The sequence below is a fragment of the Drosophila rhopaloa genome, unplaced genomic scaffold, assembly GCF_018152115.1.
Source record: "Drosophila rhopaloa isolate 14029-0021.01 unplaced genomic scaffold, ASM1815211v1 contig_3, whole genome shotgun sequence".
Classification (NCBI taxonomy): domain Eukaryota; kingdom Metazoa; phylum Arthropoda; class Insecta; order Diptera; family Drosophilidae; genus Drosophila; species Drosophila rhopaloa.
This window is the reverse complement of record NW_025335123.1, coordinates 817,527-843,912: the sequence shown is the minus strand read 5'-3', so window position 1 is coordinate 843,912 and position 26,386 is coordinate 817,527. Positions and strand designations below refer to the sequence as shown.

Below are 26,386 nucleotides of genomic sequence, written 5' to 3'. Positions count from 1 at the left end.
TCCTCAATTTTTATTAAAACCCGTGATCTAAACTTGAACCCAAAACTAATAAAATTATACTGAAACAAGAAAGGAAAGCTAACTTCGGGCGGAGCCGAAGTTGATATACCCTTGCAGAATATTCTGTAAATTATATTCTCCAAAATTATTCATATGATGCATTCTTAATACTCATAAAAAATCCCCAACTTCCTAACTTTAAAAACACCAAAGTTATGGCATTTCCAATCGTTCAGTTATATGGCAGCTATAGGATATAGTCGGCCGATCCTTATGAAATTTGGTAGGTCGGATTGATAGGCCAAATATAAAACCCATAGAAAATCCCAACTTCCTTACTTCACAAACACCAAAGTATGGTATTTCCGATCAATCAGTTATATGGCAGCTATAAGATATAGTCGGCCGATCCTTATGAAATTTGGTACGTCGGATTGATTGGCCAAATATAAAACCCATAGAAAGTCCCAACTTCCTAACCTAACAAACAGCAGAGTTATGGCATTTCCGATCAATCAGTTATATGGCAGCTATAGGATATAGTCGGACGATCCCGGCCGTTCCGACATATATACTGCGTGCAAAGGAAAGAAGGCTGTGTGCAAAGTTTCAATTCGATATCTTTAAAACTGAGAGACTAGTTCGCGTAGAAACAGACAGACGGACAGACGGACATGGCTATATCAACTCAGGAGGTGATCCTGATCAAGAATATATATACTTTATAGGGTCGGAGATGTCTCCTTCACTGCGTTGCACACTTTTGACCAAAATTATAATACCCTCTGCAAGGGTATAAAAACCCAACTTTCTTATCACTATTTGGTGTCCTATAAAAGTAGACCCCGCTAGACACAGTTATTCAGTCTTTGAAACGAATTCTATAAAACATGAAGGGCTTTATACTAGGAGTTGCGGCATTAGCCTGTCTGTTCCTTTGTAAGGAAGGATCCGCCTATTTGCTGGAATCCGATTGCGGAACAACAAGGACTTGGCACAGGGTTAAATGGGTGGTTGGAGGACAAGATGCTGAAATGTTCGCCAATCCTTGGATGGTAATCCTGTTCCAAGACCTTAAATTTATCTGTGGCGGAACTCTCATCACCTCCAGTAGGTGTTTAAAAAAATAGCTAACCTTGTTGTACTTTTTTTTATTGTTTTTCAATGTGCCTTAAATGAGCGCCATCTTTTCAGTATAACTTAGTTATGAACTTTAATAATCTATTGCAGGTTTTGTTCTGACGGCAGCTCAATGCTTCGAAAATTCGCCTAAGTATGTGCATGAGTTGTATTTATACCCGTTACTCGTAGAGTAAAAGGGTATATTGTATTCGTGCAAAAGTATGTAACAGGTCTAAGCAAGCGTTTCCGACCCTATAAAGTATATATATTCTTGATCAGGGTCACTAGCCGAGTCGATCTAGCCATGTCCGTCTGTCCGTCTGTCTGTCCGTCTGTCTGGCCGTCTGTCTGTCCGTCTGTCTGTCCGTCTGTCTGTCTGTCCGTATGAACGCTGAGATCTCGGAAACTATAAAAGCTAGAAGATTGGCATTTTGCATGTAGATTCTAGGAGTTCCTACGCAGCGCAAGTTTGTTTCAAAATGGAGCCACGCCCCTCTGACGCCCACAAGCCACAAGCTGTGGCCACAGTTTTGATGCTATTATGAAAATTTTAATTGATATGTATTTGTTTCGTCAATACCTATCGATTGGCCTAATAAAAGTTTACCACGCCCACTCTAACGCCCAAAAACCCATTAAACGCTTAAGCCTGGCTAGCGCCTACATTTCCGCCTTTCATGGCCCGTGGTACCAATGTCTTGGGGTAGATGGCGCACTACAATAGCATATTTATATTAAGTTGTTTAGCTGAGTAAAGGGTATCTAATAGTCGAGGCACTCGACTATAGCGTTCTCTCTTGTTTTTAATTGAAATTAAATTCTTGTTGTTGTTTACAGTAAGGTGCGCCTAGGCGAATACGACATGTCAACCAACCCAGATTGTTCATCGATGGGTCGTAAGCCATCTAGCTTTGAGGTTGGTATCGAACGGTTGATTCGCCACCCATCGTATGACATACATGGATTTCAGAACGACATAGGTCTGGTCAAACTGGCTCGAAATGTTATTTTTTCAGGTAATGAAGGAATCTAATAACCATCAAATACTTTCTAAACTGAAATATTTCCTTTAGACCATATCAGGCCGATCTGTCTGCTCGTCAATCAGACTTTAGTAAGAACTTTTACATCATTTGATGTCACAGGCTGGGGTAAAACTAGTGAGACTAGAGAGACCAGCGAAAAACTTCAAACAGCAACTTTAACCAATTTAAATCGTTTTATGTGCGAGCTAGTGTTTGACAGGCCAATTAATAAATCCCAAATTTGTGCCAGCAGTGTGAACAGCGACACATGTAAAGGGGATTCGGGGGGTCCATTGACTGCACAGCTGGTCTATGGACAAATTCAGCGGGTCTTTCAGTTCGGTATCACCAGCTTTGGAATGGATAGATGCCGTGGATTTGGTGTGTACACAAATGTTTATATAGTATAAACTGGATCGAAAATACTGTTAACGAAAATCTTATTCCGTTATAAATAATAAATAAAATGTACTTGAAGCATACGTTTTTTTCAAATAGCGTATAAAGTTTGTTATTGACATCAGCGAGTCCATCTTATTGCAGTCTTTGCGTGTTTTTATCGTTAATAAATAATAATATGGGGTCCTTTTTGCTACAAATTAACGACTGAACTTAACCTTTGTTAAAACCAATAAAGTTTGGCAACTTTTAATTGCTAAAAAGTTTCTCTGATCGTAACATTGAGGAGTTGCTGACGCTCTGCTTTCATCCCCGTAAATATCTGGTAAGAGTGAGGTGACGTGCAGACGAAACTAGCTAGTCCTATCATAGTCGCGTTCATTCCCCAGTGAGTGCAAGTGTGATGAAAGTTAAGTGGAAAAATAGTTGTGTTATAGAAGAAATTAAAATATAACCAACGTATGAACTCGAGGAATCCAATAGCTACAATAACAAGAAAGGAAGCAGTTATTACAAATCGACTACATTTCGATTTCTATGCCTATATTACTAAATACAATGAAGCTATGTCGATTTTGCGCTGCCTTTAGCCATCGTTTATATGTCAGCTTTCCGATTGTTCCAATGGGAGCTATATGAAAATCAATGAAAGTTATGTCGATTTTGCATGATCATTCGATTATTCCTATAACAGCTGCATGACGTAGTCCGTTGATTTTTATCGAATTGAAAATGTATGTTTAATATCGTAATAACATCTTTATTTATCTCCATATATACTTTGAGCATCAAAGAAGTTATGGTAATTTTTATATTGAATTGGCTTTCGGAAACACAAATATTTATTATTGTAGTCCACGATTTATATGTAGTTTTTAAGGCTACTACTCAAAATTTTTAACCTGGTTTGGCTTTCTAAACAAATATTTGACTTTGAATAACCATAGAACCTTGAAATGAAATTGATGCTTTTTAAACGATTGAACACATTATTTTTAAAGTGGACATACATTAAATATATTTTGGAGGTTCTGATAAAATAAGTCCACGCTCCAATAATTACTTCGTCAGTTATATAAAGTATATATATTCTTGATCAGCATCACCAGGAGAGTCGATCTAGCCATGTCCGTCTGTCCGTCCGTCTGTCCGTTTCTACGCAAACTAGTCCCTCAGTTTTAAAGCTATCTGCTTGAAACTTTCCCAAAACTTATCTTTCTATTGCAGGTAGTATATAAGTCGGAACGAGCCGGAGCGGGCGACTATATCTTATAGCTCCCATGGGAACAATCGGAAAAATTTGTTTTTTAAAAATATAACTTTGTTGTTTTAATGTTTTTTTTTGTTCTTCAGGATTTGTTAATATTTAAATACTATGGAATTACGGTTTTAATTTTATTAAAATCGAATGACAGTATCATATAGCTCCTATAGGAACAATCGGAACAATTATATGAAATAAATGACAAAAAAAATTATTACTTCGATGTTTAGTAATTTAAATAAATATACTTTAAGATGTAGTAATTCTTGAATATTTTAGATTTACGTTTTAATTTTTATTGAAATCGGACAATAATATCATATAGCTTGAGAGTAAAATCGACCTAGCTTCATTGTTATATCAGTTGATTCGAATTAGCCACTTCCGTCAGTTCGTAACTATAACTTTGTCGTTTCCTAAAATATTTCCATATACTCCAAGATATAGTAAATTTTAGCAATCTTAGAATAATAGTTTTAATTTTATAAACATTTTAAGACTATATCATATAGATGCCTTAGGCGTTTTGAAACATTTACTGACATTTTAAGATTGTATACAAATCATATAGATCTCGCAGATAAGATTGGCATACTGACATAATCTTTTCCTTTCAACAGATTCCCAGATTGCAGATTCAGTTATTTTTTTATTTTAAATATACAAAACATCTGTCATCTATTTTACAAAGGTATTTTTATATCCTTGCAGAGGGTATTATAATTTCAGTCAAAAGTTGGGATTTTCTATGAGTATTAAGAATGCATCATATGAATAATTTTTGGAGAATATAATTTAAAGAGTATTCTGCAAGGGTATATCAACTTCGGCTCCGCCCGAAGTTAGCTTTTCTTTCTTGTTATACCCTTGCAGAGGGTATTATAATTTTGGTCAAAAGTGTGCAACGCAGTGAAGGAGACATCTCCGACCCTATAAAGTATATATATTCTTGATCAGGATCACCTCCTGAGTTGATATAGCCATGTCCGTATGTCCGTCTGTCCGTCTGTCTGTCCGTCTGTCTGTTTCTACGCGAACTAGTCTCTCAGTTTTAAAGATATCGAATTGAAACATTGCACACACCCTTCTTTCCTTTGCACGCAGTATATAAGTCGGAACGGCCGGGATCGGCCGACTATATCCTATAGCTGCCATATAACTGATTGATCGGAAATGCCATAACTTTCGTGTTTGTAAAGTTAGGAAGTTGGGATTTTCTATGGGTTTTATATTTGGCCAATCAATCCGACCTACCAAATTTCATAAGGATCGGCCGACTATATCCTATAGCTGCCATATAACTGATTGATCGGAAATGCCATAACTTTGGTGTTTGTAAAGTTAGAAAGTTGGGATTTTCTATGGGTTTTATATTTGGCCAATCAATCCGACCTACCAAATTTCATAAGGATCGGCCGACTATATCCTATAGCTGCCATATAACTGATTGATCGGAAATGCCATAACTTTGGTGTTTGTAAAGTTAGAAAGTTGGGATTTTCTATGGGTTTTATATTTGGCCAATCAATCCGACCCACCAAATTTCATAAGGATCGGCCGACTATATCCTATAGCTGCCATATAACTGATTGATCGGAAATGCCATAACTTTGGTGTTTGTTAAGTTAGGAAGTTGGGATTTTCTATGGATTTTATTTTTGGCCAATCAATCCGACCTACCAAATTTCATAAGGATCGGCCGACTATATCCTATAGCTGCCATATAACTGATTGATCGGAAATGCCATAACTTTGGTGTTTGTAAAGTTAGAAAGTTGGGATTTTCTATGGGTTTTATATTTGGCCAATCAATCCGACCTATCAAATTTCATAAGGATCGGCCGACTATATCCTATAGCTGCCATATAACTGAACGATTGGAAATGCCATAACTTTGTTGTTGTTAAAGTTAGGAAGTTCGGATTTTTTATGAGTATTAAGAATGCATCATATGAATAATTTTGGAGAATATAATTTACAGAGTATTCTGCAAGGGTATATCAACTCGGCTCCGCCCGAAGTTAGCTTTCCTTTCTTGTTTTTTCTTGTTTTTGCTCTTACCTACTTGAAGTTAAGTTATCTTGAGTTATTTTTAAATAAACAAAATTCTTTTTAAGAACCTTAAATAATAGGACAGTAAGAAATGGAATGTTAAGGTCAGTTCTAAAATGGGATATATTTTAAAGAGAAAAAAAGCTGCTTGGGTCGGAGTGAGTATTCTGCTTAGGTAAAAAACAACAATCTATACGCAATCTATGCGTATTTCTTTACTATTGCAGTGGTGTTTTCAAACCTGATCTGCGTAAACATTTTATATTAACTTATCGACGCATCACATTAATATCGACGCAAAGGTAATAGAAGAAAAATTACCAATTTTGGAAAATGCATGACCAAGTGCGATGGTATGAATTGGTCTTTATGAATTGCAGGACAAAAGGATCATGGTAGGGTGGGCACTTCGCAGTTTCGCGTGGTAGCTGGAGTGAAGTTCGTCAAGTGTATTCATTATACTATACTCATATCCTATCCTCTCTCCACATCCAAAATCCAGACGTAATTCCAGAAAATTACACGTATATTTACGTGTAATATTATATTTGAAACGGAGCACAATATTTTTAAGCAAACTGTACGTATTGATAGTCAATCAAGTCTTAAAATACGCACTGCATGACTTGATAGCTAAGCAGCCAAGAGATAAAAGAACGGCCAAAGAGGAATCTAATCAGAGCTAATCGGAAAGTTTTTAAAGGCTCGTAGGAGTGGGCGTTAGAAAGAAGTATTGGAGTATGGGATAAATCAGATAGTTAGGATCTGGGCTTATATACAGAGTTACAAAGTTATCCTGTCACAGGGTATACTTTTAGGATTGACAGAGCGCACTACAATACCACTTAAGTATTTGTAAAATAATCTTGGCTAGTCATCACATTTAATTATATAAATTAAAATCATAACCATTCAGTACAAATCATCTGAGAAAAAGTCTCTTCAAAAAAAGAGTGGTTTGATGTGCCAAATTAATTATATTTTATTTATTTTGAATTTCTATTTCTTGGTCATTTTGAATGCTCTACAAATCTACAAATTTGCTCTTTAAATCTATCCTGAATCGGTGGTGGTGTCGCTGTTATCAGTGGAGCTGCTTTCGGTGGTGCTATCAGTGGAGCTGCTCTCGGTGGTGCTATCAGTGGAGCTGGTCTCGGTGGTGCTATCAGTGGAGCTGCTATCAGTGGAGCCGCTTTCGCTGGAAGAGCTCTCGTCGCTGGCGGTGGTGCTGTCAGGCAAACTATTCTCCGTGGTGGTGAACACAGGTCTTGGGCGACGTGGGTGATGTGGGCGACGCGGGCGACCTTGGCGACCTGGGCGACCGTAACCACCATTGAAGCCACCAGGACCTCCAAAACCTCCAGGACCGCCAGGACCACCAGGACCGCTAAGACCGCCAGGACCTCCAGGACCTCCAGGACCTCCAAAACCTCCAGGACCGCCAGGACCACCTGGACCACCAGGACCGCTAAGACCGCCAGGACCTCCAGGACCTCCAAAACCTACAGGACCGCCAGGTCCGTATTCACCACCCCCACCGCCGTATCCAAGTTCAAAACCGCCACCTCCTCCTCCTCCGCGTCCTCCCCGTCCTCCGCGTCCTCCACGACCATAACCGCCACCTTGGGCCACGACCGCTGCCACCAGGGCCAAAAGGGTAATCGCAATGTAGGCACGCATTCTCAGACTTTTGCTCCAATCGCAACTAATGTGAATTGTCTACGCTAAGCCCCTTTTATACCCAAAAACTCTAAACATCACCAAAATCCAGCCAAATCCCACCCAAGAATCCCAGTGACGTCAGCTTCATCTGTGTGCTTAGCTGGAATCTCCGAAGAATGGAGAATTGCTAGATTGGGGGTTTTCGAGCTCAACCCGAATTGTTCGCCTCTATTTATTCGTTTGCATATTGTTTTCATCCATAGTTTCGCAACAGCTGGCCCATGTTTGAATTAAAGCTATTGTTTCTATTTTCATCTTAAATGTTTGAGTTTGAAATGACTGTGGGGCTTAAGGGGAAGATTTGCTGACATCTACGTCTATTTTGAAAATATTTAACTTTGTAACACGAGCTGATGGTGTGTGTATTCAAGAAAAGTTGCACATGCTGGTTCCGGCTGTATGATCGGTAGAAGGTGGGGTTCTATAAATCGATGAGCTAGTTGCTCGCAAATACTTTTAACATCGATCAGGGGAGTCGTAAAATTACACGGAAAAGGTACCTTCTCTTAATACCCTGTGGGGATGTCACTCCAGGGTTTCCGGTTTATTTACGCTGGGCTGGTGTTATGCCCACCCAACCATTATCACCGAATTTCAAAATGTATGCTAATTGGTGATCCCATTTAAAACCGGCAAAGCTACTTCATCCTTCACAGCATGACGCATGACTCCCAAATATAAAAAGGCTTAGAGATTTATTTATATGTAATTTTTTTATTTGATTTACAAATTCTTATTGTCCAAAACATATTATAGAAGCTGCGCAGGAAAATTAAATTAAATAATATCATATAATAACAAGAAAGGAAAGCTAACTTCGGGCGGAGCCGAAGTTGATATACCCTTGCAGAATACTCTGTAAATTATATTCTCCAAAATTATTCATATGATGAATTCTTAATACTCATAAAAAATCCCAACTTCCTAACTTTAAAAACACCAAAGTTATGGCATTTCCGATCAATCAGTTATATGGCAGCTATAGGATATAGTCGGCCGATCCTTATGAAATTTGGTAGGTCGGATTGATTGGCCAAATATAAAACCCATAGAAAATCCAAACTTCCTAACTTTACAAACACCAAAGTTATGGCATTTCCGATCAATCAGTTATATGGCAGCTATAGTATATAGTCGGCCGATCCTGGCCGATCCTGGCCGTTCCGATTTATATATTGCGTGCAAAGGAAAGAAGGGTGTGTGCAAAGTTTCAAATCGATATCTTTAAAACTGAGAGACTAGTTTGCGTAGAAACAGACAGACAGACGGACAGACGGACATGGCTATATCAACTCAGGAGGTGATCCAGATCAAGAATATATATACTTTATAGGGTCGGAGATGTCTCCTTCACTGCGTTACAAACTTCTGACCAAAATTATAATACCCTCTGCAAGGGTATAAAAAACCATATTATTATTTATTAACAATAACGAGGACGGAAGCTAACTTCGGCAAGCCGAAGTTTTAATACCCTTGCAGACTTTGCCGAAATTGCTAAAAGTGAAAAAGTAGTGAAAGGAATAAGGTATACATAAGTAAACTAGATTTGCATCGTTTCAAGTTAATTGCTTTTATACTGCAAAAATGTCATATACAAATAGAAAAAAAGGGATACTTTCGCAGCCTTAAAATTAATTAATTAATTTTTCCTATCTCCTTTAAGATATAGACTTCCGAGCGGCAAGCGCTTTTACCCTAATCAAGATATGCGTAAATAAATAAGAATTGGAAAAATTTATGATAGTAGCTTACACACTTCGCGAAATATTCTGATAATCATCAAATTTGGACCGATTTCACCCTATTGTTCCTTTGGGGGCTATAGGATATAGACGTCCGATCGGCACGCGCCTTCACCTTGACCAATGTATGCATAAAAAAATACAATTTGGAAAGATTCATGTCAATAGCTTGTATACTGCGCGAAATATCCTAAAAATCATTAAATATTAACCGATTTTACCCTTTTGTTCCTATGGGAGCTATAGGATATAGACGTCCGATCGCCACGCGCTTTTACCCTGATCAAGGTATGCATAAAAAAATACGATTTGGAAAGATTCATGTCAATAGCTTGTATACTGCGCGAAATATCCTAAAAATCATTAAATTTTAACCGATTTTACCCTTTTGTTCCTATGGGAGCTATAGGATATAGACGTCCGATCGTCACGCGCTTTTACCCTGATCAAGGTACGCATAAAAAAATACGATTTGGAAAGATTTATGTCAATAGCTTTTACACTGCGCGAAATATCTTCCATTCTTGCAAGTTATATCCGATTGTTCCTATGGGAGCTATAGGATATAGACATCCGATCGGGGCGGTTTTCAAACTTGATCTGCGTACACTTGTTTTAGGACGAGTGTGAAAGTTTCAGATCGCTAGCTTTTAAACTGAGCTCGCAAACGGTATTGAAACAGACGGACGGACGGTCAGACGGACAGACGGACATGGCTATATCGACTCCCCTATTGATCCTGATCAAGAATATATATACTTTATAGGGTCGGAAACGTCTCCTTCACTGCGTTACAAACTTCTGACCAAAATTATAATACCCTCTGCAAGGGTATAAAAACACGCAAAGACTGCAATTAGATGGATTCGCTGATGTCAATCACAAGCTTTATACGCTATTTGAAAAAAACGTATGCTTCAAGTACATTTTATTTATTATTTATAACGGAATAAGATTTTCATTAACAGTATTTTCTAACCAGTTTATATAGTGCGTTACATTTGTGTACGCACCAATTCCACCGCAGCTTGCCAGTCCATGGCTGGTAATACCGAACTGAAAGACCCGATCAATTTCTCCATAGGGGAGCTGTGCAAACAACGGACCCCCGAATCCCTGTTACATGCGTCGCGGTTAAAACCGCCGGCACAAATTTTGGATTCATGAAAGTGGTCTCCAAACATATTCTCGCATATAACACGATTCATATTGATTAAAGTTGCTGTTTGAAGTTTTTCGCTGGTCTTACTAGTTTCAGTTCTACCCCAGCCTGTGACACTAAATGGTGTAAAAGTTCTGTCTACAATCTGATTGACGAGCAGACAGATCGGCCTGATATGGTCTAAAGAAAATTTTTCAGTTTAGAGAGTATTTGATGGTTATTAGATTCCTTCATTACCTGAAAAAATAACTTTTTGAGCCAGTTTGACCAGACCTATGTCATCCTGAAATATGCCATATGATGGGTGGGGAATCAACCGTTCGATATCAATCTCAAAGCTGGGTGGCTTACAACCCATCGATGAACAATCTGGGTTGGTTGACATGTCGTATTCGCCTAGGCGCACCTTACTGCAAACAACAAGAATTTAATTTCAATTAAAAACAAGAGAGAACGCTATTGTCGAGTGCCTCGACTATTAGATACCCGTTACTCAGCTAAACAACTTAATATAAATATGTCTTCTTGTGTTTTTTTTGTTTTTTTTTTTAACATAGTGTGAATTATAGTGACCACAGGAAAAAAGGACAACAAGTTCAAATTATCAAGTTGAATTCGGCACTCTCTTAGTGCTGGCAGCTTTACAGCATGAGCATCAGCACCAGCGCTGCTTTAGCGCAGGCAGCTTTTGTCCTGCACCAGCAGCTGTGTTTATGTATGCTTACATACATACACACATACGCCATCGTTTGACTCAGACCTTCAATTTGGCTAACTAGATTTGATTTGCATAGTTCTTGGGATATATTTCGGTATTGACAAATGAAAACCATCGCAATTTCCTTTAATAGAAATCCTTATCGAGAACTAACGTTCACTCTGTTGAGCACCTTGGCCAGCTGTTCCAAAGTCATCCGTTAGATGGCGCCATGAAAGGCGGAAATGTAGGCGCTAGCCAGGCTTAAGCGTTTCATGAGTTTTTGGGCGTTAGAGTGGGCGTGCCAAACTTTTATTAGGCCAATCGATAGGTATTGACGAAACAAATACATATCAATTAAAATTTTCATAATAGCATCAAAACTGTGGCCCCAGCTTGTGGCTTGTGGGCGTCAGAGGGGGCGTGGCACCATTTTGAAACAAACTTGCGCTGCGTAGGAACTCTTAAAATCTACATGCCAAATGCCAATATTCTAGCTTTTATAGTTTCCGAGATCTCAGCGTTCATACGGACGGACAGACAGACAGACGGACATGGCTAGATCGACTCGGCTAGTGATCCTGAAGAAGAATATATATACTTTATAGGGTCGGAAACGCTTCCTTCTACCTGTTACATACTTTTGAACGAATACAATATACCCTTTTACTCTACGAGTAACGGGTATAAATACAACTCATGCACATACTTAGGCGAAGGTTCAAAGCATTGCGCTGCCGTCAGAACAAAACCTGCAATAGATTATTAATGTTCATAACTAAGTTATACTGAAATATGGCGCTCATTTAAGGCACATTGAAAAACAAACAAGAAAGGAAAGCTAACTTCGGGCGGAACCAAAGTTGATATACCCTTGCAGAATACTCTGTAAATTATATTCTCCAAAATTATTCATATGATGCATTCTTAATACTCATAAAAATCCCAACTTCCTAACTTTAAAAATACCAAAGTTATAGCATTTCCAATCGTTCAGTTATATGGCAGCAATAAGATATAGTCGGCCGATCCTTATGAACTTTGGTAGGTCGGATTGATTGGCCAAAAATAAAACCCATAGAAAATCACAACTTCCTAACTTAACAAACACCAAAGTTATGGCATTTCAGATCAATCAGTTATATGGCGACTATAGGATATAGTCGGCCGATCCTTATGAAATTTGGTAGGTCGGATTGATTGGCCGAATATAAAACCGATAGAAAATCCCAACTTCCTAACTTTACAAACACCAAAGTTATGGCATTTCCGATCAATCAGTTATATGGCAGCTATAAGATATAGTCGGCGGATCCTTATGAAATTTGGTAGGTCGGATTGATTGGCCAAATATAAAACCCACAGAAAATTCCAACTTCCTAACTTTACAAACACTAAAGTTATGGCATTTCCGATCAATCAGTTATATGGCAGCTATAGGATATAGTCGGCCGATCCCGGCCGTTCCGACATATATACTGCGTGCAAAGGAAAGAAGGCTGTGTGCAAAGTTTCAACTCGATAGCTTTAAAACTGAGAGACTAGTTTGCGTAGAAACAGACAGACGGACAGACGGACATGGCTATATCAACTCAGGAGGTGATCCTGATCAAGAATATATATACTTTATAGGGTCGGAGATGTCTCCTTCACTGCGTTGCACACTTTTGACCAAAATTATAATACCCTCTGCAAGGGTATAAAAACAAGGTACAAAAAGGTTAGATATTTTTTAAAAACTTACGGGAGGTGATGAGCGTACCGCCACATTTAGCTTCAAGGTCTTTGAAGAGCAGTACCATTCAAGGATTGGCGTATATTTCAGCATGTTGTCCTCCGATCACCCGTTTAACCCTGTGCGAAGTCCTTGTTGTTCCGCAATCGGGTTCCAGCAAATGGGCGGATCCTTTCTTACAAAGGAACAGACAGGCTAATGCCGCAACTCCTAGTATAAAGCCCTTCATGCTTTGTAGAATTCGTTTAGAAGACTGAATAAATGCCTCTGGCGCGGTCCATTTATATAGGACTGTTGTCCTATAAAAATATATAGGACTGTTGTCCTAAAAAAATAGCGATAAGAAAGCTGGGTTTTTTTCAAAATTATTTTTTGGCCTTGAGTTCAAAAAGTTTAGGTCACGGTACAGTTATCAGGCAAACATTGAAAGTTCAATTAAGTCTGCTTAAAATTTTTGTTGGCCTGTGTTATAAAATTTGGTATTTATACCCGTTACTCGTTGAGTAAAAGGGTATATTGTATTCGTGCAAAAGTATGTAACAGCTAGAAGGAAGCGTTTCCGACCCTATAAAGTATATATATTCTTGATCAGGATCACTAGCCGAGTCGATCTAGCCATGTCCGTCTGTCTGTCCGTCTGTCTGTCCGTATGAACGCTGAGATCTCGGAAACTATAAAAGCTAGAAGATTGGCATTTTGCATGTAGATTTTAGAAGTTCCTACGCAGCGCAAGTTTGTTTCGAAATGGTGCCACGCACATTTTAACGCCCACAATCGCTTATATACGATTTTAAAAATTTAAATATTTCGGAAAAGTAAAAATGCAGTTTTATTGTGTTTATCAATACCTATCGAAATCGCTTATATACGATTTTAAAAATTTAAATATTTCGGAAAAGTAAAAATGCAGTTTTATTGTGTTTATCAATACCTATCGAAATGTAGAAGAAATTTTTAAAATCGGACCATTCGTTAAAAAGTTTTGCGTGATCAAAGTTTCTAACTCCATCTCCCTCGCACTCCCTTTACGTGAGTAACTGGTATCTGATAGTCGGGGCACCCGACTATAGCGTTCTCTCTTGTTTTAATTAGTGAGTTCGAAATGAGCTCAAGTTCTTATAGGAGACCGTAATAATTTCCCATTTTTTTAAATTCTCAATATAATTTTAAATGCTTCTAATATAGTATTGCAATATTATTTATATATATCACTGTTTTTTGTTGGATAATTGATGCATTTGCGTCAATTCGTATTCATTTCCAGACATTAATATAGTTAGAATGCCTGGTTTTGTCGATTCTAGGTGAGTCCCTATTTTATATTTAACATGACAAAAAAGAAGTACAATCCAACTCTTCACTTACCTCTGTGACGACCCAGCGTCACAAATAATAAAAGAACATTCCAAAAACAACACACAATGATCTTTTATTCTCCCTACGCTACACCACATTCAAAACACGCGCCAAAATCGCGCACTTTCAAAACGCGCGCCCAAAAACATTAAACCGGTCACACTAATATACCGATAGTCGACTGCCATCGCTATATTTCGTGACCCGATAACGAGTTATCGAGATCGGGATTCTCGTCATCGACCACTCTGGGCACACTCAACGGGGCCTATATAAGCAGAGGCAAGACCCCAGATGAGTCACTTGCGTTCCGACGATCTTCGAGGAAACATCAGCAACAAGGTAAGTGTTCTGGTAGATAGTCTTGGTAGTAGTAGTGGATCCGTAAGAACGCGGTTTATAAATCGGTTCTACGACCTGGACAGGATCACTGGCGTCCCGGTGTGGTTTCCTAGAAATCAGCCCAGACCCAGTCGTGATCACTGAGGCGGCCCGGTTTTCGTAATACAGGCCCACCTCAGTGAGTTCCCCCAGAAGTCACGTTTCCGGCTCCCGACCCGGAAACGAAACGGATGTAGAAACGGCAGTTCGAACCTAACGATGCCCGGCAGACCGAAACTAACGATGCCCTACATTCCCGAATCCCACTAGAAACCAAGTAGATCTCTCCCAACGACCCAGAACACTTCGACCCGACGTACGCACGACGAAGCAGTACATAACTCGGCCCATCCGCAGCGCCGATACTCGCAGCAAGCAGTCCATCACTCGGCCCATCCGCAGCGCCGATACTCGCAGCAAGCAGTCCATCACTCGGCCCATCCGCAGCGCCGACACTCGCAGCAAGCAGTTCATCACTCGGCCCATCCGCAGCGCCGACACTCACAGCAAGCAGTTCACCACTCGGCCCATTCGCAGCGCCGACACTCGCACACCGGATCACGGCAGCAAGCAGTCCATCACTCGGCTCTTCCGAAGCGCCGAATCGACAGAACAAGCAGTCCCGACGCATCTACACACAACTACACGATTATACGATTACTTTGAAATACACGTCTCTAGTTTTACCCATCTGTGTCATTATTGGGGAAAGGGAGGTAAACCGATCTATAGAGGAATAAATATAAATATCTGTCACGAACCCTGACCACGGCGAGCTATACCGCCTCCCAAAACAGGGTCGTTACAGTGGCGCCCGAACAGGTTAAAAACAAACAGATAGAAACCTCAAAATACCAGCAAAGATCGTTTACCCTCTTCCTCAACACAGCACGGATTAAAAATGGAAGACAAACTGACTCGAAGCTGGATCAACAATTGCAACAAGACCCAACTGGAAATCTATCTGAGGGAATTCGACATCAAGCCAGAAACGCGGTGCGAGGACATGCGGAAACAAATGTCGGAGTTAATTAAGAGCGGTGCCCACAGCGAAGAAACCAGCAAACGTCTCCAAGACCTAGCACAGAAGCACGCGAGAACACCATCACCAGCACCCGACGGAATGGAGAAAAACCAGAACTTGCTACAGATACCAGACAAACAAGAGACAAGCAACGGAAAACCCGCACCCGAGCCCAGAAAGACCGACAAAGTGGCCACAATGGGAGTAATACGAAGCTGGGGAGAATTTTACGACGGCACGGGCGACCCGACAGAATTCATTTCTAGTATGGAAGAGCTGGCAAAGGCCTATGGGATAGAGCTCGACCACGCAGCAGGAGCTATAATAATTTTGCTCAGAGACTGTGCCCTGGACTGGTGGCACAACCATCCTACCCCAATGCCATCGAGGGAAAACTTTAAAAAGGAATTCCTGGGATACTACAGACCAACGGACCACGAAGATAGAGCGATGGAAAACATAACACGCAGACACCAGGGTACAAACGAGCCAGCAAAAGACTACGCGCGGGAACTACGGAAGATTATGAGATTTACCACACTCACGGAAGGAAAAAAACTAGAGTGGGTCTACCGGAACAGTCGTGTGGAATTTAAAAAGTATGCTAAACGGGGAGAATGCCGAACCCTAGCAGAATACCTGCAGTTAGCAAAGGAATTCGAGGCCCTCCAGCCACAGGAACGCACAACACAACAAACACCGGAGAATCACTGGACACAACAGCAGCGACCGGGAAATTTCGGGAGACAACAGCAAACATCCGGAAATTTCGGGAGACAAACAAGAAACCAATGGAGACCCCAGGAACAACCACAAACACTGGACCGAGGAATCACAAGATCATTCAGCATGAATAATAGATGTTCAAGGTGCAAAGAAGAAGGACACATAGGACAGCAGTGCAACAACACACCAAGAATATATTGCTGGATATGCGGACATGATGGAATACGCACAATCCATTGCTGTCGACGGAATGAAACGGCGGGAAACGCCAGAGGCCCATGGGATCAGAGCGGGCACCCAGGGCAAACACCACACCCGCAACAGCAATAAACTTCAACGGCCGACGACTGATTGCACAAGTGAATATAGGCAACACAAGAGTTCGCGGGGCCATAGACACGGGAGCAACAAGAAGTTTCATCGCCAGGAAACTAGCCAACAACATTTCAAGGCAGGGGATAAGGAAGCAAGTAACCGAAGCCATTAGACTAGCAGACGGGACAAACAGAACGGTCACAGAGGCACTGGAAGTACCAATACATCTCGGGAACCAAACAAGCACGATGACGCTGCTAATCCTCGAAGAAGTAATCGGCGACCTTCTACTGGGGATAGACTTCTTGGAACAATGTAACGCGACACTACAATGCGGAGGCATCACAGCAAGAATGCACAGAAAAAAAGAAACAAAAACAGAACACGGAAGAGTCACGGCATCGGATCACTAGCGACAGGCGATTTAACAGACGCAGAGATCCAAGAAACCCTCAAAAAGGAATTGGATATGATGAGTCAAATCAAGGGAGTTAGCCACATTGCCACGAATAAGATCTTTATGAAGCACGATCGCCCAATTAAACAGAGGTATTACCCTCGAAACCCGGCCATGCAAGCAATAATAAACAAACAAGTGGACGTGGCAGGTCCAGCTGGTTGCAGGAAGCCAACCCAGGCCGCTCCGGTAGGCAGACAAGCGCCAGCCAGGAAACCAATTCCTACACCGACCACGGCAACAACACGGCAAACGATGGCGACACCAACAACCAGGGAAACGACCACGGCAACAACACGGCAAACGATAACATCACCAACAACCAGGAAAACAACCACGGCAACAACACGGCAAACGATGGCGACATCAACAACCAGGGAAACGACCACGGCAACAACACGGCAAACGATAACAACACCAACAACCAGGAAAACGACCACGGCAACAAAACGGCAACCGATGACAACAACAACAACCAAGGAAACGACACGGCAAACAACGGACAACGAAGCACGTCCCCTCACGCCCAGGACAACAACCGGAACAAAAAGGAACAAGCTGGCTGATTTCCAACGACCACAAACAAAATGGGTAACCCCGCGGCGGCTCTCTTCACTCGACCATCCCGGAACAAAACGGTTCAAACCATCAGAAGAAAGTGAAGAGGACTGGGAACCAAAACCGCGGGGATACGACAATCACATGAAAAGGGTGGAAGAAGCGGTCACACACCTAAAGACAACCTGGCGCAGAGGGAACAGAAGATCTAGACTGGTGGTCTCGGACAACCTCACGACCCGAATCCGGATCGGGAGAAGTGGACACATCCAAAAAACACCGGGGAGACACCAACGTCCTAAGCGGGGGGTGTGACGACCCAGCGTCACAAATAATAAAAGAACATTCCAAAAACAACACACAATGATCTTTTATTCTCCCTAAGCTACACCACATTCAAAACACGCGCCAAAAATCGCAAAATCGCGCACTTTCAAAACGCGCGCCCAAAAACATTAAACCGGTCACACTAATATACCGATAGTCGACTACCATCGCTATATTTCGTGACCCGATAACGAGTTATCGAGATCGGGATTCTCGTCATCGACCACTCTGGGCACACTCAACGGGGCCTATATAAGCAGAGGCAAGACCCCAGATGAGTCACTTGCGTTCCGACGATCTTCGAGGAAACATCAGCAACAAGGTAAGTGTTCTGGTAGATAGTCTTGGTAGTAGTAGTGGATCCGTAAGAACGCGGTTTATAAATCGGTTCTACGACCTGGACAGGATCACTGGCGTCCCGGTGTGGTTTCCTAGAAATCAGCCCAGACCCAGTCGTGATCACTGAGGCGGCCCGGTTTTCGTAATACAGGCCCACCTCAGTGAGTTCCCCCAGAAGTCACGTTTCCGGCTCCCGAACCGGAAACGAAACGGATGTAGAAACGGCAGTTCGAACCTAACGATGCCCGGCAGACCGAAACTAACGATGCCCTACATTCCCGAATCCCACTAGAAACCAAGTAGATCTCTCCCAACGACCCAGAACACTTCGACCCGACGTACGCACGACGAAGCAGTACATAACTCGGCCCATCCGCAGCGCCGATACTCGCAGCAAGCAGTCCATCACTCGGCCCATCCGCAGCGCCGATACTCGCAGCAAGCAGTCCATCACTCGGCCCATCCGCAGCGCCGACACTCGCAGCAAGCAGTTCATCACTCGGCCCATCCGCAGCGCCGACACTCACAGCAAGCAGTTCACCACTCGGCCCATTCGCAGCGCCGACACTCGCACACCGGATCACGGCAGCAAGCAGTCCATCACTCGGCTCTTCCGAAGCGCCGAATCGACAGAACAAGCAGTCCCGACGCATCTACACACAACTACACGATTATACGATTACTTTGAAATACACGTCTCTAGTTTTACCCATCTGTGTCATTATTGGGGAAAGGGAGGTAAACCGATCTATAGAGGAATAAATATAAATATCTGTCACGAACCCTGACCACGGCGAGCTATACCGCCTCCCAAAACAGGGTCGTTACAGTGGCGCCCGAACAGGTTAAAAACAAACAGATAGAAACCTCAAAATACCAGCAAAGATCGTTTACCCTCTTCCTCAACACAGCACGGATTAAAAATGGAAGACAAACTGACTCGAAGCTGGATCAACAATTGCAACAAGACCCAACTGGAAATCTATCTGAGGGAATTCGACATCAAGCCAGAAACGCGGTGCGAGGACATGCGGAAACAAATGTCGGAGTTAATTAAGAGCGGTGCCCACAGCGAAGAAACCAGCAAACGTCTCCAAGACCTAGCACAGAAGCACGCGAGAACACCATCACCAGCACCCGACGGAATGGAGAAAAACCAGAACTTGCTACAGATACCAGACAAACAAGAGACAAGCAACGGAAAACCCGCACCCGAGCCCAGAAAGACCGACAAAGTGGCCACAATGGGAGTAATACGAAGCTGGGGAGAATTTTACGACGGCACGGGCGACCCGACAGAATTCATTTCTAGTATGGAAGAGCTGGCAAAGGCCTATGGGATAGAGCTCGACCACGCAGCAGGAGCTATAATAATTTTGCTCAGAGACTGTGCCCTGGACTGGTGGCACAACCATCCTACCCCAATGCCATCGAGGGAAAACTTTAAAAAGGAATTCCTGGGATACTACAGACCAACGGACCACGAAGATAGAGCGATGGAAAACATAACACGCAGACACCAGGGTACAAACGAGCCAGCAAAAGACTACGCGCGGGAACTACGGAAGATTATGAGATTTACCACACTCACGGAAGGAAAAAAACTAGAGTGGGTCTACCGGAACAGTCGTGTGGAATTTAAAAAGTATGCTAAACGGGGAGAATGCCGAACCCTAGCAGAATACCTGCAGTTAGCAAAGGAATTCGAGGCCCTCCAGCCACAGGAACGCACAACACAACAAACACCGGAGAATCACTGGACACAACAGCAGCGACCGGGAAATTTCGGGAGACAACAGCAAACATCCGGAAATTTCGGGAGACAAACAAGAAACCAATGGAGACCCCAGGAACAACCACAAACACTGGACCGAGGAATCACAAGATCATTCAGCATGAATAATAGATGTTCAAGGTGCAAAGAAGAAGGACACATAGGACAGCAGTGCAACAACACACCAAGAATATATTGCTGGATATGCGGACATGATGGAATACGCACAATCCATTGCTGTCGACGGAATGAAACGGCGGGAAACGCCAGAGGCCCATGGGATCAGAGCGGGCACCCAGGGCAAACACCACACCCGCAACAGCAATAAACTTCAACGGCCGACGACTGATTGCACAAGTGAATATAGGCAACACAAGAGTTCGCGGGGCCATAGACACGGGAGCAACAAGAAGTTTCATCGCCAGGAAACTAGCCAACAACATTTCAAGGCAGGGGATAAGGAAGCAAGTAACCGAAGCCATTAGACTAGCAGACGGGACAAACAGAACGGTCACAGAGGCACTGGAAGTACCAATACATCTCGGGAACCAAACAAGCACGATGACGCTGCTAATCCTCGAAGAAGTAATCGGCGACCTTCTACTGGGGATAGACTTCTTGGAACAATGTAACGCGACACTACAATGCGGAGGCATCACAGCAAGAATGCACAGAAAAAAAGAAACAAAAACAGAACACGGAAGAGTCACGGCATCGGATCACTAGCGACAGGCGATTTAACAGACGCAGAGATCCAAGAAACCCTCAAAAAGGAATTGGATATGATGAGTCAAATCAAGGGAGTTAGCCACATTGCCACGAATAAGATCTTTATGAAGCACGATCGCCCAATTAAACAGAGGTATTACCCTCGAAACCCGGCCATGCAAGCAATAATAAACAAACAAGTGGACGTGGCAGGTCCAGCTGGTTGCAGGAAGCCAACCCAGGCCGCTCCGGTAGGCAGACAAGCGCCAGCCAGGAAACCAATTCCTACACCGACCACGGCAACAACACGGCAAACGATGGCGACACCAACAACCAGGGAAACGACCACGGCAACAACACGGCAAACGATAACATCACCAACAACCAGGAAAACAACCACGGCAACAACACGGCAAACGATGGCGACACCAACAACCAGGGAAACGACCACGGCAACAACACGGCAAACGATAACAACACCAACAACCAGGAAAACGACCACGGCAACAAAACGGCAACCGATGACAACAACAACAACCAAGGAAACGACACGGCAAACAACGGACAACGAAGCACGACCCCTCACGCCCAGGACAACAACCGGAACAAAAAGGAACAAGCTGGCTGATTTCCAACGACCACAAACAAAATGGGTAACCCCGCGGCGGCTCTCTTCACTCGACCATCCCGGAACAAAACGGTTCAAACCATCAGAAGAAAGTGAAGAGGACTGGGAACCAAAACCGCGGGGATACGACAATCACATGAAAAGGGTGGAAGAAGCGGTCACACACCTAAAGACAACCTGGCGCAGAGGGAACAGAAGATCTAGACTGGTGGTCTCGGACAACCTCACGACCCGAATCCGGATCGGGAGAAGTGGACACATCCAAAAAACACCGGGGAGACACCAACGTCCTAAGCGGGGGGTGTGACGACCCAGCGTCACAAATAATAAAAGAACATTCCAAAAACAACACACAATGATCTTTTATTCTCCCTAAGCTACACCACATTCAAAACACGCGCCAAAAATCGCAAAATCGCGCACTTTCAAAACGCGCGCCCAAAAACATTAAACCGGTCACACTAATATACCGATAGTCGACTACCATCGCTATATTTCGTGACCCGATAACGAGTTATCGAGATCGGGATTCTCGTCATCGACCACTCTGGGCACACTCAACGGGGCCTATATAAGCAGAGGCAAGACCCCAGATGAGTCACTTGCGTTCCGACGATCTTCGAGGAAACATCAGCAACAAGGTAAGTGTTCTGGTAGATAGTCTTGGTAGTAGTAGTGGATCCGTAAGAACGCGGTTTATAAATCGGTTCTACGACCTGGACAGGATCACTGGCGTCCCGGTGTGGTTTCCTAGAAATCAGCCCAGACCCAGTCGTGATCACTGAGGCGGCCCGGTTTTCGTAATACAGGCCCACCTCAGTGAGTTCCCCCAGAAGTCACGTTTCCGGCTCCCGAACCGGAAACGAAACGGATGTAGAAACGGCAGTTCGAACCTAACGATGCCCGGCAGACCGAAACTAACGATGCCCTACATTCCCGAATCCCACTAGAAACCAAGTAGATCTCTCCCAACGACCCAGAACACTTCGACCCGACGTACGCACGACGAAGCAGTACATAACTCGGCCCATCCGCAGCGCCGATACTCGCAGCAAGCAGTCCATCACTCGGCCCATCCGCAGCGCCGATACTCGCAGCAAGCAGTCCATCACTCGGCCCATCCGCAGCGCCGACACTCGCAGGAAGCAGTTCATCACTCGGCCCATCCGCAGCGCCGACACTCACAGCAAGCAGTTCACCACTCGGCCCATTCGCAGCGCCGACACTCGCACACCGGATCACGGCAGCAAGCAGTCCATCACTCGGCTCTTCCGAAGCGCCGAATCGACAGAACAAGCAGTCCCGACGCATCTACACACAACTACACGATTATACGATTACTTTGAAATACACGTCTCTAGTTTTACCCATCTGTGTCATTATTGGGGAAAGGGAGGTAAACCGATCTATAGAGGAATAAATATAAATATCTGTCACGAACCCTGACCACGGCGAGCTATACCGCCTCCCAAAACAGGGTCGTTACAGTGGCGCCCGAACAGGTTAAAAACAAACAGATAGAAACCTCAAAATACCAGCAAAGATCGTTTACCCTCTTCCTCAACACAGCACGGATTAAAAATGGAAGACAAACTGACTCGAAGCTGGATCAACAATTGCAACAAGACCCAACTGGAAATCTATCTGAGGGAATTCGACATCAAGCCAGAAACGCGGTGCGAGGACATGCGGAAACAAATGTCGGAGTTAATCAAGAGCGGTGCCCACAGCGAAGAAACCAGCAAACGTCTCCAAGACCTAGCACAGAAGCACGCGAGAACACCATCACCAGCACCCGACAGAATGGAGAAAAACCAGAATTTGCTACAGATACCAGACAAACAAGAGACAAGCAACGGAAAACCCGCACCCGAGCCCAGAAAGACCGACAAAGTGGCCACAATGGGAGTAATACGAAGCTGGGGAGAATTTTACGACGGCACGGGCGACCCGACAGAATTCATTTCTAGTATGGAAGAGCTGGCAAAGGCCTATGGGATAGAGCTCGACCACGCAGCAGGAGCTATGGTAATTTTGCTCAGAGACTGTGCCCTGGACTGGTGGCACAACCATCCTACCCCAATGCCATCGAGGGAAAACTTTAAAAAGGAATTCCTGGGATACTACAGACCAACGGACCACGAACAGAGAGCGATGGAAAACATAACACGCAGACACCAGGGTACAAACGAGCCAGCAAAAGACTACGCGCGGGAACTACGGAAGATTATGAGATTTACCACACTCACGGAAGGAAAAAAACTAGAGTGGGTCTACCGGAACAGTCGTGTGGAATTTAAAAAGTATGCTAAACGGGGAGAATGCCGAACCCTAGCAGAATACCTGCAGTTAGCAAAGGAATTCGAGGCCCTCCAGCCACAGGAACGCACAACACAACAAACACCGGAGAATCACTGGACACAACAGCAGCGACCGGGAAATTTCGGGAGACAACAGCAAACATCCGGAAATTTCGGGAGACAAACAAGAAACCAATGGAGACCCCAGGAACAACCACAAACACTGAACCGAGGAATCACAAGATCATTCAGCATGAATAATAGATGTTTAAGGTGCAAAGAAGAAGGACACATAGGACAGCAGTGCAACAACACACCAAGAATATATTGCTGGATATGCGGACATGATGGAATACGCACAATCCATTGCTGTCGACGGAATGAAACGGCGGGAAACGCCAGAGGCCCATGGGATCAGAGCGGGCACCCAGGGCAAACACCACACCCGCAACAGCAATAAACTTCAACGGCCGACGACTGATTGCACAAGTGAATATAGGCAACACAAGAGTTCGCGGGGCCATAGACACGGGAGCAACAAGAAGTTTCATCGCCAGGAAACTAGCCAACAACATTTCAAGGCAGGGGATAAGGAAGCAAGTAACCGAAGCCATTAGACTAGCAGACGGGACAAACAGAACGGTCACAGAGGCACTGGAAGTACCAATACATCTCGGGAACCAAACAAGCACGATGACGCTGCTAATCCTCGAAGAAGTAATCGGCGACCTTCTACTGGGGATAGACTTCTTGGAACAATGTAACGCGACACTACAATGCGGAGGCATCACAGCAAGAATGCACAGAAAAAAAGAAACAAAAACAGAACACGGAAGAGTCACGGCATCGGATCACTAGCGACAGGCGATTTAACAGACGCAGAGATCCAAGAAACCCTCAAAAAGGAATTGGATATGATGAGTCAAATCAAGGGAGTTAGCCACATTGCCACGAATAAGATCTTTATGAAGCACGATCGCCCAATTAAACAGAGGTATTACCCTCGAAACCCGGCCATGCAAGCAATAATAAACAAACAAGTGGACGTGGCAGGTCCAGCTGGTTGCAGGAAGCCAACCCAGGCCGCTCCGGTAGGCAGACAAGCGCCAGCCAGGAAACCAATTCCTACACCGACCACGGCAACAACACGGCAAACGATGGCGACACCAACAACCAGGGAAATGACCACGGCAACAACACGGCAAACGATGGCGACATCAACAACCAGGGAAACGACCACGGCGACAACACGGCAAACGATAACAACACCAACAACCAGGAAAACGACCACGGCAACAAAACGGCAACCGATGACAACAACAACAACCAAGGAAACGACACGGCAAACAACGGACAACGAAGCACGACCCCTCACGCCCAGGACAACAACCGGAACAAAAAGGAACAAGCTGGCTGATTTCCAACGACCACAAACAAAATGGGTAACCCCGCGGCGGCTCTCTTCACTCGACCATCCCGGAACAAAACGGTTCAAACCATCAGAAGAAAGTGAAGAGGACTGGGAACCAAAACCGCGGGGATACGACAATCACATGAAAAGGGTGGAAGAAGCGGTCACACACCTAAAGACAACCTGGCGCAGAGGGAACAGAAGATCTAGACTGGTGGTCTCGGACAACCTCACGACCCGAATCCGGATCGGGAGAAGTGGACACATCCAAAAAACACCGGGGAGACACCAACGTCCTAAGCGGGGGGTGTGACGACCCAGCGTCACAAATAATAAAAGAACATTCCAAAAACAACACACAATGATCTTTTATTCTCCCTAAGCTACACCACATTCAAAACACGCGCCAAAAATCGCAAAATCGCGCACTTTCAAAACGCGCGCCCAAAAACATTAAACCGGTCACACTAATATACCGATAGTCGACTACCATCGCTATATTTCGTGACCCGATAACGAGTTATCGAGATCGGGATTCTCGTCATCGACCACTCTGGGCACACTCAACGGGGCCTATATAAGCAGAGGCAAGACCCCAGATGAGTCACTTGCGTTCCGACGATCTTCGAGGAAACATCAGCAACAAGGTAAGTGTTCTGGTAGATAGTCTTGGTAGTAGTAGTGGATCCGTAAGAACGCGGTTTATAAATCGGTTCTACGACCTGGACAGGATCATACTCGCAGCAAGCAGTCCATCACTCGGCCCATCCGCAGCGCCGATACTCGCAGCATGCAGTCCACCACTCGGCCCATCCGCAGCGCCGACACTCGCAGGAAGCAGTTCATCACTCGGCCCATCCGCAGCGCCGACACTCACAGCAAGCAGTTCACCACTCGGCCCATTCGCAGCGCCGACACTCGCACACCGGATCACGGCAGCAAGCAGTCCATCACTCGGCTCTTCCGAAGCGCCGAATCGACAGAACAAGCAGTCCCGACGCATCTACACACAACTACACGATTATACGATTACTTTGAAATACACGTCTCTAGTTTTACCCATCTGTGTCATTATTGGGGAAAGGGAGGTAAACCGATCTATAGAGGAATAAATATAAATATCTGTCACGAACCCTGACCACGGCGAGCTATACCGCCT

The 26,386-nt window shown here is 43.8% G+C and overlaps 4 protein-coding genes and 1 pseudogene across 4 annotated transcripts; 4 read left to right on the top strand and 1 right to left on the bottom strand.

Moving 5' to 3' along the window:
- Positions 1-890: 890 nt before the first annotated feature.
- On the top strand, positions 891-2,557 carry LOC108050641 (serine protease grass-like). Its single transcript, XM_017132414.2, has 4 exons — positions 891-1,110; positions 1,231-1,273; positions 1,960-2,138; positions 2,196-2,557. The coding sequence occupies exons 1-4, from the start codon at positions 891-893 to the stop codon at positions 2,555-2,557; spliced, it is 804 nt and encodes a 267-aa protein (XP_016987903.2).
- A 4,281-nt stretch (positions 2,558-6,838) lies between these two features.
- On the bottom strand, positions 6,839-7,672 carry LOC123038008 (annotated as a pseudogene).
- Positions 7,673-17,056: 9,384 nt separating this feature from the next.
- LOC123037975 (endochitinase A-like) lies at positions 17,057-18,065 on the top strand. Its single transcript, XM_044461081.1, has 2 exons — positions 17,057-17,457; positions 17,560-18,065. Exons 1-2 carry the CDS (start codon positions 17,057-17,059, stop codon positions 18,053-18,055), a joined length of 897 nt encoding a protein of 298 aa, XP_044317016.1. The 3' UTR covers positions 18,056-18,065.
- A 2,759-nt stretch (positions 18,066-20,824) lies between these two features.
- LOC123037974 (endochitinase A-like) lies at positions 20,825-21,823 on the top strand. The gene is made up of 2 exons (XM_044461075.1): positions 20,825-21,225; positions 21,328-21,823. The coding sequence occupies exons 1-2, from the start codon at positions 20,825-20,827 to the stop codon at positions 21,821-21,823; spliced, it is 897 nt and encodes a 298-aa protein (XP_044317010.1).
- A 2,769-nt stretch (positions 21,824-24,592) lies between these two features.
- LOC123038007 (uncharacterized protein DDB_G0287625-like) lies at positions 24,593-25,233 on the top strand. Its single transcript, XM_044461448.1, has 2 exons — positions 24,593-24,810; positions 24,870-25,233. Exons 1-2 carry the CDS (start codon positions 24,593-24,595, stop codon positions 25,231-25,233), a joined length of 582 nt encoding a protein of 193 aa, XP_044317383.1.
- Positions 25,234-26,386: the final 1,153 nt, after the last annotated feature.

Coding starts and splice junctions, on each gene's coding strand:
- LOC108050641 (XM_017132414.2), top strand. CDS start 891: ATGAAGGGCTTTATACTAGGAGTTGCGGCATTAGCCTGTCTGTTCCTT. Junction 1,111..1,230: donor CGGAACTCTCATCACCTCCA/GTAGGTGTTTAA, acceptor AATCTATTGCAG/GTTTTGTTCTGACGGCAGCT. Junction 1,274..1,959: donor TGCTTCGAAAATTCGCCTAA/GTATGTGCATGA, acceptor TGTTGTTTACAG/TAAGGTGCGCCTAGGCGAAT.
- LOC123037975 (XM_044461081.1), top strand. CDS start 17,057: ATGCGGAGGCATCACAGCAAGAATGCACAGAAAAAAAGAAACAAAAAC. Junction 17,458..17,559: donor ATGGCGACACCAACAACCAG/GGAAACGACCAC, acceptor ATCAACAACCAG/GGAAACGACCACGGCAACAA.
- LOC123037974 (XM_044461075.1), top strand. CDS start 20,825: ATGCGGAGGCATCACAGCAAGAATGCACAGAAAAAAAGAAACAAAAAC. Junction 21,226..21,327: donor ATGGCGACACCAACAACCAG/GGAAACGACCAC, acceptor ACCAACAACCAG/GGAAACGACCACGGCAACAA.
- LOC123038007 (XM_044461448.1), top strand. CDS start 24,593: ATGCGGAGGCATCACAGCAAGAATGCACAGAAAAAAAGAAACAAAAAC. Junction 24,811..24,869: donor GATCGCCCAATTAAACAGAG/GTATTACCCTCG, acceptor TGGACGTGGCAG/GTCCAGCTGGTTGCAGGAAG.